The sequence below is a fragment of the Monopterus albus genome, unplaced genomic scaffold (genome assembly GCF_001952655.1).
Source record: "Monopterus albus unplaced genomic scaffold, M_albus_1.0 scaffold72.1, whole genome shotgun sequence".
In the NCBI taxonomy this organism is placed as follows: domain Eukaryota; kingdom Metazoa; phylum Chordata; class Actinopteri; order Synbranchiformes; family Synbranchidae; genus Monopterus; species Monopterus albus.
The window spans coordinates 1,877,105-1,890,083 of record NW_018127952.1 but is presented as its reverse complement, the minus strand read 5'-3'; the positions used below and the strand labels follow the sequence as shown (position 1 = coordinate 1,890,083).

Genomic DNA, 12,979 nt, shown 5'->3' with positions numbered 1-12,979 from the left:
GTGGATGTTACTGTTCTTAATTTAGAATAGTGATTTTTCTCATGTTTTCTACAGTTCTGTTCCTTTGCTGTTTTGTTACTGGTTCCTCATTGGTTTGATTTGATGTTTTTTTTTTCTTAATTAAATTGTTGAACATTGCAGGTTATTACTTAAATCTTTCCCCTAACTTACCTGACCCTGATTGTGCCTTATATCTGCTATCTGTACATATATAGCTAAAATAATTAAAAATCTTGCTATTTATATGGTAATAATCTACTAACATTTTATAATATAAAGCTGTGGTATTATATAGTGTGTGATTAATAATTGGGCCATTTCTTTTATTGGAGTGGTGGATACTAAAGGTCAGTGCAGCGCCGTGGATCTGGTATCTGTGTTTCCACAGCAACACATATTGAATTACCTCAAGGGTTTCAGGTGGTGGACTTTAAACAGGTGGAGGTGGCAGGTGACGCAGGCTACAGAGAACTCTGTCTTTCCTGGAAAGGAACAAAGCAACTGCACAAATGGTAAGAATGAGAAATGTCTTCCATTAAGCCTTTTCATGTACTTTCTTATATAAACAGTGATTCTTGTGTACTTACCTGCCAAGTGACGGCATACTGTTTCAATCTTGCAGGCTAAATTCTTCACACCGGTTCAAATCAACGGTAAGAGTATTTCACAGCACCACGTTGTTTTCCATCTGTTACTATTATTATTTTATGTTTGAAATGTCTGTCTTATTCATACACGCTGTAGAGTTATCTTTTTAATAACCTCACAGTGGAAAAGAAAGTCTGACCTGTGAATTAGTGTTGCTGTATTTCTATGTTAAGTTGCTACTGTATGATGGATAAACTATTTGAAATGTTCTTTATTAATAGAATGAAATCAACTGTACTGGTGTAGTACTTAATACTCTTTCTGTCTCCCTTGCAGAGTTCAAGGAGTGTTTCTCCTTGTATGACAAGAAGCAAAAGGGCAAGATTGATGCCAAAGATCTGGTTACAGTTATGCGCTGCCTGGGTGCAAGTCCCACATTTGGTGAAATTGACAGGCATCTAAAAGTTCACAAAATCGGTAAAGTACAACACACAACCTTGACTGAGGATCAGTCAAGACTGCAAACACTTGTTCAGGGTGACAGTGATTAAAGAAATTAAAAAAGGTCTTACAGTAAAGCTTTGGTGTTTTGAATAACATCCTTTTGTGGTTTTATACATCCCTGTACAGGCAAAGAGGTTGGAACTCTTCATGCAGGAGTGTTTAACTGTCTTTGAGCTTAGCGGTGCTGTAATTGTTTTTCTTAAATGCAGGCTACTGCAGTTTTTCCCTTATACTGGACATTGTTATGAGTTGATTATAAAATCTTGAACTGAAGGCAGTTATAAAGTGGAATACTGAAGAAGCCTTTTGCTTGTAAAAAAAAAAAGTTGGTTATTTGTATAGTGTAAAAACTAACCATTTTTTCCACAAGGCTTTATGATCTGTCCTATGAAATAAATATACAAAAACTCAAAATGGATGAAAGGGAGAAGAGCAACAACTGCTTCAACATGTTTACTTGTCTAATAGACAGTTCCAGTATGTTTATTTGGCAGCCTGGCATATGCCTAATTTTTGTGCTACATTCATGTTTAGAAAAGACAGGAGAGCTGGACTTTTCAACGTTCCTGACAATGATGCACAGACAGATGCAACAGGAAGACCCCAAGACAGAAATCCTGGAGGCCTTGAGGATGATAGACAAGCAGAAGAAAGGATACATCCAGGCATCCGAGCTTCGGGCCAAGCTCACCATGTTAGGAGAGAAACTGACGAACAAAGAAGGTAACACATATGACAGCTTTGTGTCTGAATTGTTTTTCTAGCAGCAACAAAACAAGAGGGAGATGCTCAGTTGCTGTGCTGACACTGTTCCACAGCATTCAAGGACACTGTGGATTCTGTGTTTCTCTGACATGCCGACTTTTTTAATGAGACAACACTGAAGTAATTCAGTATGTAGTCATTCGTACAGTAACTGGCCTCAAAGCATTGTAAAGATTTAATTCAAAGTGCTGTCAGTGCTTTGCCGCTGGATGGATGTTGTGCACATGAGGCAGTTCATATTTAAAGGAAGCCCAGCTGCTTCCTGGTGGGGAGACATCCATCAAGTTGTTAGATTCCCAAACTTCTGCAGCAGATAGTGATGCCAGGATGCTAACAGAGCAGACAATAGCACTTTAAAACTGCTCAGCCCCAAATGGTAGCAACTGTGGTAAAGACGATCTCACTGTTTCTGCTATAATACACCAATCTGAGTATGCAGGGGACTTGGTAGCTTGACTTTAAAAAGAATGAACAAAGACCAGCAGAAACTTGAATGCTGCAGTTTAGCCTGGAGTGCTGAGCTACCATGGAATACAAATGAGTTGTCAGGAAGGACTCTGTGCATGTCAAGTTCACTTATAAAGCAGTTTTCATCTTTATTTTCTTCTTTATCTAGTGGATGCGCTCTTCAAAGAGGCAAACATCAAGTCAGATGGGATTGTCAGATATGAGGAGTTCACCCAGATAGTGACGCTGCCACCTGTCGATTACTGATTTCTCAAGGAGAGAACTTCCAAAACGATAGCCATGGTGGAGAGCTGACTTTACATACACTGAGTTGCAGTTTGCAGAGATCACATACAGTACTGTGTTAAATCTACATGCTGAGACTGGCAGCTGGTGGTCATGTAATTAAATTAGAACCTCTGGTTGGCATGAACACATTGTAAAGCACTGCTGTTATGATGTTTGGCATGTTATTCTTTACTGGGATCAGACTTTAAAACCATTAAAACCCTGGTAAACCTCAAATGTGACCCTCCAATCCAAACAAACTGGTCTGAATTTAATGTCTAGTTGATCATTGACTGTACAGCTGAATGCTTTTTCTTCATATGCACATGTGATAAAAGCTGTGGAGTATGAACATACTGTCCTTTCCTGTTGAAATTATTTATTTTAAACAAGGTCCTGCATGTAGAGTTCCCAGACATTTGACTTTTGTGAATATTGCATTTATATTAGTGACTTGTAATTTGCATTCTTTTTCTTATGAATGCAAATAAAACATAAACACTGCCATAAAACATGTTTTCACAAATTTTATTTTACTGTAGTAGTATAAAGCACAGTATATAATACAGTATATAAATATATTTAATAACATCACAGATTAATAAATGATTAACATTTTCTACAAAATTTGTAAATGTATAGCCTATTAACAGTTCATGTAAATGAAGTTTACATTGAGATTTTAAGTAATTGATTGCATTGAAAGATGTATTTACAGCAACTACTGCAACATTATATCACTGGTATTTGAGGAGCATTATGCATACCAACTGTAGGCAGGTTGTCACAAAGAGTTGATGTTGTGCTTGGAAACCAACACATTCATCATATTATACACACACACACACACACACACACAACTACAGAAACAGTTTAATAAACTAAACTGAGAAAAAGAAAAATTACCATCTTGCAGTTTGAGGCTTGTATAAGACATGCAGTTAAACTTCAGTGTGGGAATGTTTGTAAATGATGTCAATGTATCAGTCAGTTACAGCTGTGACTGACCTTCGTTAAACCTCTGTCCTGACTGACCAGACGGTGAAACTTTTGAGTCTTCTAAATTAGTTCTTAACAGAATGGGTGTGCAAGTAGAACTTTTTTTTTTTTTTACCTAAAAAAAATAAACACATGAGAAAAACTAAGAAAAAGAAAGACTGTAAAGTTGATATTTTCATTCTAGCAGGAAAAGCACAGGTATAACCAACAACATCAGCGATGTTTGTGATACACTTAAGTGTACTTACTGTAGGTTCACCCATGCCTTTCATACCATGACATGTCTAAATGTGCCTACTCTGTTAAAACTGCAAAAATTAGCATGCTTGACTTAACTCCCCTGCTAGCACCGGTGAACGTGTATAACACTAGCTAACTACATTATTTGTTTCGTTCGTTTTGTTTCAGTCCTCATCCATGAAAAGTAGTATTTTGTCAACTGTATATGGATCTAGATGCTGAGGAGAGGATGCAGACTTTTTACAAGGCACCTTTAAGGTTCAGTGTAGCTTAGCTTCGTTTTTGACCAGCATTCGATATACATTACTCTGTGATTCAGTCACATAATGTTCCCTACCTAATGTTATCCTGTAATCCTTATCCAGTGGCTGAATCATACATTAAATCCACTGCACAGCCATACAAAAAGTGCTGGATTTAAATGATTTTGCCCTGGATATCTAGCTTATCTTTCAGAACCAACATCTGTGGGACCACAAACATAACCACTTCTGGAGAACAGGTAAAAATAAAAAAGTTTTGGCTTTCACACTAGGTTATGGAAAAAAACTATAAGTCACCAAATCACAAAGCATATGGGGTACTGAATTCACAGACAAAAAATATGCAGCCATGAAATTCATAGCAAAGACTCTCTGGCCAAACACATTAGTCAACATCCTCAATGCCTACACTCATGATATTTGTTATGTCAGCCATAAAATGCTATTAACTACTTCTGTCCGACAACAAGAGCCCATTGTTAGAAAAAAGGATTTTGATCTGTCACCGTTATCTCTGTACACTCATGTGCTGCATTGCATTTGACAGATATGGCACCAGTAACCAAGGAGATGGAGGCTCATCAAAAAATAGCCCCTTGCACTTATATCTAATACATTTAGACAGTACATTTATAATTAACTTTTAATGTTTAATAAAAGCGTTAAGATACACATAAGAAGTACATCACAACTCTGCATTATCAAATAATGATCACTTATAACTTACTGCTTCGAACTGTGTAATGCACCTGAAATTTAACTTGGTTCCTGTGTTGTGTGTGTATACAGTTGCCTGAGAAAGTCTGAGATTATATTTCCTTCAATAAATACTTTAAAACTACAAACCCACAACTCCAAAGCCATATTCTTCCAGCAAAGAAATGTTTTTTTAGAATTGCAGCTATTCATGGGCCAGTCTATAGTCACCTTTATCACAACCTTTATATTTTACAAAAGCATAATATTGTTTTTCTCTTTTATCCAACATAGCAAAAGGCTTTTGTACAGATATGTCTTGTCCAAGATTAGAAATTTAACAGCATAAAGAAATAAATGAGCTCACAATGGCACTGCAGCTGCCTCGGCTGGACTGCATTAACAAGTCTGCTTTTCATTTCCATTTCCTGCTTAAAGGAGTGAATTGAAGCCTACATGTGTGCCAGAGCTAAAAATGAATCTGAGTGCCGGAACAAGCAGAAAAGATGAAAGAGTGAACTCCAATGAACCCAGATGGACTCATTACCAAAGATATTATTCCTGTTTATGTTTTTCAAACACATTCGTCAGCATCCTTAAAGCCTTTTCTTATGCACTGTAAAAAGTAAAAACATACTGCTGGAAAAAACAAACACTAAAGCATGAATCTGCCTTTGTGTGAGCTGAGCTAAACATTATTCTGAATGTAGGAACGAGCAGAAGAGATGTAAGAGTGAAGTCTCAGTAAGGGTGTAGTTCCTCTAAAGCAACTAAAAATCACAGTTGCTAAAGTAAAAAAATACTGTTACCTAATTCCTTAATACACTTCAGCGTTGTAGTCGAGTCACTAAACCTAGAGTCCGAGTCAAGTCTCAAGTCCCCAGTGTTTGAGTCAGTCACCGAAGAATAATCTGAGTGGAGTCTGAGTTGAGTCCATCAATCCATCCATCCATCCATTATCTACACCGCTCACCTTGAACAGGGTTGCGGCAGGGCTGGGGCCAATCCCAGCTGACAATGGGTCGAGTCCCCATTACCTAAGTCAGAGGGCCTTATCTTGCAACAAAGGCATGGTGTGCAGCGCGTCTGTGTTTCCTAATTTCCTACCTGCATAATGACCATTTCCATGACATGCATCACGTTGCCTTTTTACCAAGAAGCAGTTCATTGACTTCGTGCTGGCAGGTGTGTCCAGATGAAAACGGGGTGTGTCCAGGTAAATTTTCGATGCGTTGGTAATATGAGGGCACACAAAGTGACTGCACCACTGACCAGCAAAAACCAGGTCTGTGGTCAACAGCCATCATTGCTATTTAATGGGCGCTTTGACCGTGTTGTGATGCGTGCCTGTGTGCACAATGCTTGTATTCTGGGGATGCCAGAAAACAGGGACACTGTCGCTGCTATGTCCTCCTACACCGGCTTCACCTCAAGCAGCCTTGGAGGACTGGGGGCATCCTCATAAATGCATGCCTTCACCTCACACATGAACAGATCAATTTCCTTACTGACGACTGACCTGGCAAGTCTCCCAGTATGCTAGCAATGATTAGTGATCGTGCACCTTAAAGGGGCTGTGAGGTTAAACACTGAGGTATATATGTATTTATAATAAACACCATGCTGATTAGTGATCGTGCACCTTCATCTCACGCACGATCAGATCCATTTCCTCAGTGGCAAATCTTACTGACATCTGACAAGCCAAACATTAAAACTCACACGTCTCTTAAAGGGGCTGTGAGGTTAAACACTGATTGGATAATTGTACGTTATGTCCAAAACACACCCCTGCTTTAATGAGGAGATGAAGTACAGCCCTTTTGATATTTGCAAGGTCACTTGAACAATTTTTCCTTGTCATCAAATTACCATAATGAACATGGACACACCCAAACACCACAAGCCAAACATTAAAACTCACACGTCTCTTAAAGGGGCTGTGAGGTTAAACACTGATTGGATAATTGTACGTTATGTCCAAAACACACCCCTGCTTTAATGAGGAGATGAAGTACAGCCCTTTTGATATTTGCAAGGTCACTTGAACAATTTTTCCTTGTCATCAAATTACCATAATGAACATGGACACACCCAAACACCACTTGCACAAATACATCTTGATGAGATGCTGGGGATCCCCAAAATGGGTCCCAGAGTCATCAAGATCTACATTAAACAAAACTGACACAGCTCTCACCATTTTATATTCCAAACTTTCTAACAGTGTGTCCCATCACCATATTGCTCAGCAATTTGATACTTAAAAATGATTTACTGAAAGGCAGAGTGCACGCTTCAATGGAAGTGTGCTGATACAGCATAGTGAACATGTTTTAATATCAATATTATGGTCTATTACACACACACACATCTTCCAAGTCTGAATGTGGTCAGTGCTTTAGTCCAAGTCCAAGTCGAGTCATGAGTCCTTAAAATCTGGGCTCGAGTCAGACTCGAGTCTAAATCCAAGACTGGAGTACCAGAACATTGATACACATTACTAAACCTAATGTGATATGACACTAATGTTTCTCTCCATTCTAACAATTTCATAATCACTTCAGAAATGTGTATTCTGAAATGTTGAATCTGATTCATATTTCAATCATGGTTAATAAAAATAATGGCATCAGTTTATCCAATACTCAAGTACATGAAGGTACTGGGCCTGCCAATACCAGACGCAAAATGTTTGGAGCCTGTGTGGCCTGTAGCACCAAGTATTTACTGCATCTCCACTTTTCACATTTAAATTTTACTTTGTTACATAAAAACGTGCGGTAAAGCTAAAGTGTTACATTACACAACTGTTCAAAAATGCTTGCTGTGGACATTTAACCATTTGACCATTTGCTAAAACCCTCCCATGAACAGTGATAGTCCAATCATAGCTTAGTCAGCATCCTCAAAGCCTAACTTAAAAATACAAACATCAAAGCACGACTCTCACCAAACTATATTAGAATGAGAAAAAGACTCAGCATATCTTTTCAACACAGAAAACATACAATAACAAGAGTGTTTCTTTAGTTCCATATCTACTACAACCGGTGAGAATGCTCACTTTTTTCTGTTAAAACAGTCAACTCAAAACACTGAAAGGTTTGCCTGAGGTTTACGATGAGAGTTTCTAAACTGCATACGGAGCCAAAGTTAGGCTTGTTAGCTAGCTATAGCTGGTAAATTTGCCAGTGGTAGTTGTCACTGAAACACACGACAATATGTCACAAACTAGAAATGAGAAACCTGCTTTTGTCAACTTCTACTTTAAAGCAACAGTATGTAACTATTTAAAAACTGTATTTTTGTTGTAAATCTGCTCTAATACATGTCTTAATGTGGAGAGGTGCTGCCGAAGCCTCCTGAGACCTAAACTCATTGAACAGCACTGGCAGCAGTGCAGTGATATTATCTTCTAAATGTTTTTAGCGGGATTGACTTTTAACCAATCAAAGCTCTTCAATTATTTCTGCTTGATCAGTTGCTGCATTCTCATTTATTGTAATTTCATAATGACGATTAACTGAAGAGCTGGGCAGAGCCTGGTGGAGGGTAACAGATCATAGTAGAGCACAGTGGAGCAGGGAGAAGGAGAGCTGTTGTAAACTACATACAATATGTGCAAGATCAAAAACTTTGACGTGGGTAGGAACAAGAACTAAGGGGCTTAGTAAACAGTCAGTTATTTATAAATGTCACATGAAGCATCTATGCATCACTTATACCACATAATACTTAAACCCACACTATGAATTTTATACCCGTCTCCGTTGTTCTGTACAGTTTTTGCTGCTGTCCTTAAAATGAGAGCATTGTGCCAACCATGAAGGTTAATGAGCGGTTTATCTAGATGTGTGATAATGCATTATTAACCTGGCTACATTGATAGGAGACCCTTCTATACTACCCTTCTTTTTAACAGCTATGACACTACATAATATAAAAAAAAATATTTACATTCTCATTGTTTTGCTAAGAGGGAGGCAATGCTTTGTTGCATTTCCAATTCATTTCAACCCTGTACACTCATTTCACCAGTGCAAACATGCAGCGTTTTGGAGTATGTTCACAACTAATCTTTGAGCGGTGTGTGTATTGGTGATGAAATGAATATGTTCCTTTACTCATTGGTGTAATCATTGTTCCTTATGATGAGCCATGTGAGTGGCTACCTTGTTGCGCCTCAGCGGCTAGTCGTGATGCTAGGGCGGGAACGCTGGCTGCAGGTTTTGCAGCACTGTACTCGTACACTGGGCAAGTTGCAATGGCCAAGCATGTGGAGAGTCCGACAGAAACGAAACGTGAGCCGGTCATGAAGACAGACTGTTTCTGTGTGGGTGGCAGACAGAGACAGAGGTGACATACAGAGGTTAGATAAACTTCATTCAACTCATGCTGGTCAGCTGTTGATCATAACACAGTGAATCATAGGCACCATAGGACATGCCCCTTAAGGTGAACAGTGACAGATGTAAATAATAATCCATATACTGTGATAGACTAAAGAAGAAACAACCCATGCTTTTCTGATGGAATCTCAGTTCAGATGAGTATGTTAACAGGCGAAGGAAACAGCTGATGGTTTTAACAGATGATTTAAATATTTTAGGTCAGCTTTAAATCTCCAGAAAATTGGAGTGTTATGTGCTTTTCATTGCCAGTGACAGATACTCATTTTAGGAGAAAGACATTTTATTTCTCCATTTTCTCATGGAGAAGGCCTCAAAGTCCTTCAGATCAAGTTGAATGTTTACTCGTCAAGGCCTTCACATTCTGCATATAAAGTGCGACATTATGATTATTAGATCTGATTATTTAAATGGCTTTTGTAATGTAAATGATGAGCCCCAAAGCTGTGGCTGACTGCAGACAGCAGATGGCTAGTGTTGAAGGCAAGCTGTTGATTGTTTTAGAGGCAATATTAAAAATAAATCTAGAATCACTGCCTCATGGTTGTATGCCTCCACCCACCAACCAAGTTGCAGTTTACATGCATGGCTGTCCAGACTCATATAATATATCTAGTGAAGGCTTTCAAGGAATTTAATAAAAGTTATTATGTGTTGTTAATCTGAAAAATCCCTCAAGACATTTCTGAGGTATCACATTCATGAGAATGGGATGGACACGATGTCACTGTTATCTTGGTTGCACCATGGCTGCACCATTCATCCTGGCCTATACTGAACTCCTTAACCCACAACTGTAAAGCAATATTCAAAACTCCAGTTGTTCTGAATTTCCAGTGTGACCCAGATGGGAAAGTCCCCATGACATCAGTGGGGTACAAAGGTTACAGCTGCAGCTCTACACACAGTATTTTCTGTATGCGGCTCTTCTTCTCTACACCTCCCATTTGCTATTTTTGAATAACAAAAAAGGGGACATGGGACCAACTTTAGCCTTCTGGATTCAGTTTGCTGGGTTCTTCTTAAAGAATGGGATTTGAATAAAACTTTTTCACCTGCATATGCATGGTATTTCATATTATTTTGCATGAACATGAACACAAATTTCATGTAAGCTGTGTTTGTAAGGCTGTATTTTGCATGTGAACATGAACACAGATTTCATGTAAGCTGTGTTTGTAAGGCTGACCACACATGCTACTGTGAAAGCTCCAGTGAAAGAACATTCGCAAGCATCTGATTGCCTCAAAATACATTATTAACTCAGAGTCACCACACTAACACGGCCAAATATTTGTTGCCACATTAGTGTACGCTTCAGATATTTACGATAACACCTTTGTACCTCTCTGCCTTGAAAATGTCAGCAAAGCTGCCATTCAAACTGTGACGGGCTGCCCTGTGAGAAACAACATCAATTCATATCTGACATATAAAACAGAAATGCCACCGACCTGCTGAGGCCTACATCTGAAAACTGAATGAGAAAGTGCACCTGGTGTTTGTTTAATTACAGAAAGCACAAATATTAAAAGGGCTGCAAAAATGTTTTTGGATTATTGTCATTTCTCTTCTACTGTGACTCATTTCATAGGGGTGATGAAGTTACATAAGCTCCACTTTCAAACATCTTGTGGAGCAAAAATACACCTATAAAGAAAAACTGGAACATTTTCAAACCTTTTCTCATCATTTTCAAAGAAACATACACATCAAAGCCAAATACAAACCTCTACTATGAGTGAAAGGTTTTGGGATACAGTGTGACAGGGTTAGGGTTGTGCTCAATTAAAAGTTAAAAAAGGAGATGTCAAGCCATGAATCATGTGTTTCATGCAAAAGAATGACATAATTTACCATCTATAATCTATGTTTGTGAATAGTTGCTTTGATTGCAGATGTCTTCATCAACTCAGTGTGAAAATAAAGAAAAGAGCGTCAGCGTGTGGCTGCTTAACAAAGAAGATCTTTGAGGCTACTGTGGTCAGACTTTCCACTGGTCGTTAGAGCGCTGGTGGATTCCTAGTGACATCTATGCTGCTGTCAAGTAAGGAATGGTGCACTGCTTCATACAGCTTATGTTTTAAGACATGGATTAAGACAGACAGCATTTCATAAGTCGTACTGGTTCTTACACTTTCTGGATTTCTCCAATGAAGAAAACATGTTCATTCATCCATTCCCTGTAGATGTCAGTGGTGCAAAGTAACTAAGTACATTTACTCAAGTACAGTTTTGAGGTATCTGTACTTTACTTGTGTATTTTCATTTTGTGCTACTTCATACTTTCACTTCATTTTATAGGTAAATATTGTACTTTTTTTCTCCATTACATTTAACTTATAACTTTAGTTACTAGTTACTTTTCAGCACTAAATTAATGCAAAAATAACAGTATAATCATAAGACATTCTGGTGGAAAAGTCAAAATATACCCAGCACTACTTCAAATTATAAGCATATAAGCCCCATATTTACCAGCAGCAACATTAAATATGATGAACATGATAATGCACCAGTAATTATAATCCAGTGATATATATGAATGTGAAATATGCCATTCTGCATAACGAGTGCTTTTACTTTATGTTTTGATGCCAATACTTTTGTGTTTTTACTTAAGTAACATTTTGAAGGCAGAGCTTTTACCTGTAAAAGTATTATTACACTGTGGTATTGCTACTTTTACTTATAGTACATAAGGGATCTGAGTACTTCTTTCACCACTGGGAGCTGTTAAACTTCTTCAAGGTTGCTGAGGACTGGAGCCTATAACACCTACAAGCGATTTAGTGGCTGCAGTTCACATGATCTGCATGATTTAGGATTTTGGGAGAAGACCAGAGTAAATGTTGTAAGAAAATCCAAACCTTTTCTTGCTGTGGTGCAACAGCGTTAATAAAAGAGCTATGGTGTCACCCCTTATGTTTATGTCCACTATTGTTGTGCAGACCACACAGCACTCTAGAAACATTAGCTAAACAACTTAGTGAATATTTATTGTGTAAATGCAATAATATGAAAGTTGAGCCCTAGCTGCAGTGTGTGGAATAACAGTTGATAGTTGCTGCAATAACAAGAGTCACCCATCTGAGATTCACTGGTACCTCAGAGTATGTGGCTACAAGATGATGCCAGTATGTGGCTTAAGTAAAGCTGCAGCTGTTCTTTTGGCAGTCTGGACAGTGCATGGTGGAAAGCAGGAATTAGCAGTTTCAGTGCTGAGTGAGAGCCACTGCTGATGCTGACAGCAACAAAATATAAATGCCTCCAGATTCTCAACAGGAATCTGGACAATAGTTTTGAATTTAACATTTTTAACTGAACAATCGGTTTTGAGACACACTGTCACTGAGTGCTCCCTACAGACATGATAATTACATTCAATTGTAAAATGCTCACTTGTTACTCAATTTGGATTAATCATTCAGAATACAGTAAAACAACGCTAATAAGAGTGTATTCAAACAGTAGTGATGCTTGTTGATATCTTGATATATTCACCAGAGGGGCCGCTCTCACACTCCTCCATGTTACACCTCTGGGTGCTCTCAGGCTGTGGCTCATGGTCACACTGAGCTGGGTCAACTTCTTCTTCTGTTTCAGCTTTTGTGTTAATACATTTGATGAGACGGCGCTGCACTCCACCATCACAGGACACAGAACACTGCAGAGAGAGTTTTGAAAAAGGTTTTTAATGTTTAATGTATAATAATCTTATGCATTGAGTTCAACATGCAGTGACAGGTTTATTAAACTGCTGTTAGGTTTGCTTAT

At 38.3% G+C, this 12,979-nt stretch overlaps 2 protein-coding genes across 2 annotated transcripts in view; one reads left to right on the top strand and one right to left on the bottom strand.

The window, feature by feature from the left end:
* The first annotated feature begins 100 nt into the window (after positions 1-100).
* calml4a (calmodulin-like 4a) lies at positions 101-3,019 on the top strand. Its single transcript, XM_020605832.1, has 5 exons — positions 101-512; positions 623-653; positions 925-1,065; positions 1,627-1,815; positions 2,474-3,019. Exons 1-5 carry the CDS (start codon positions 510-512, stop codon positions 2,569-2,571), a joined length of 462 nt encoding a protein of 153 aa, XP_020461488.1. The 5' UTR covers positions 101-509; the 3' UTR covers positions 2,572-3,019.
* A 3,690-nt stretch (positions 3,020-6,709) lies between these two features.
* The window catches only part of adamts7 (a disintegrin-like and metallopeptidase (reprolysin type) with thrombospondin type 1 motif, 7), a 44,872-nt gene continuing 38,602 nt past the window's right edge, over positions 6,710-12,979 (bottom strand). The window contains exons 24-25 of the mRNA XM_020605860.1: positions 12,707-12,869; positions 6,710-9,122 (exon numbers count right to left, since the gene is read on the bottom strand). Of these exons, the coding sequence (XP_020461516.1) occupies positions 8,977-9,122; positions 12,707-12,869 (309 nt within the window). The 3' untranslated portion in view covers positions 6,710-8,976. The remainder of the gene's footprint in view (positions 9,123-12,706; positions 12,870-12,979) is intronic.

What these genes read in the sequence shown, in the direction of transcription:
- calml4a (XM_020605832.1), top strand. An exon ending in TCTAAAAGTTCACAAAATCG is followed by an intron (nt 1,066 to 1,626) that starts GTAAAGTACAAC and finishes ATTCATGTTTAG; the next exon opens with AAAAGACAGGAGAGCTGGAC. An exon ending in GAAACTGACGAACAAAGAAG is followed by an intron (nt 1,816 to 2,473) that starts GTAACACATATG and finishes TTCTTTATCTAG; the next exon opens with TGGATGCGCTCTTCAAAGAG.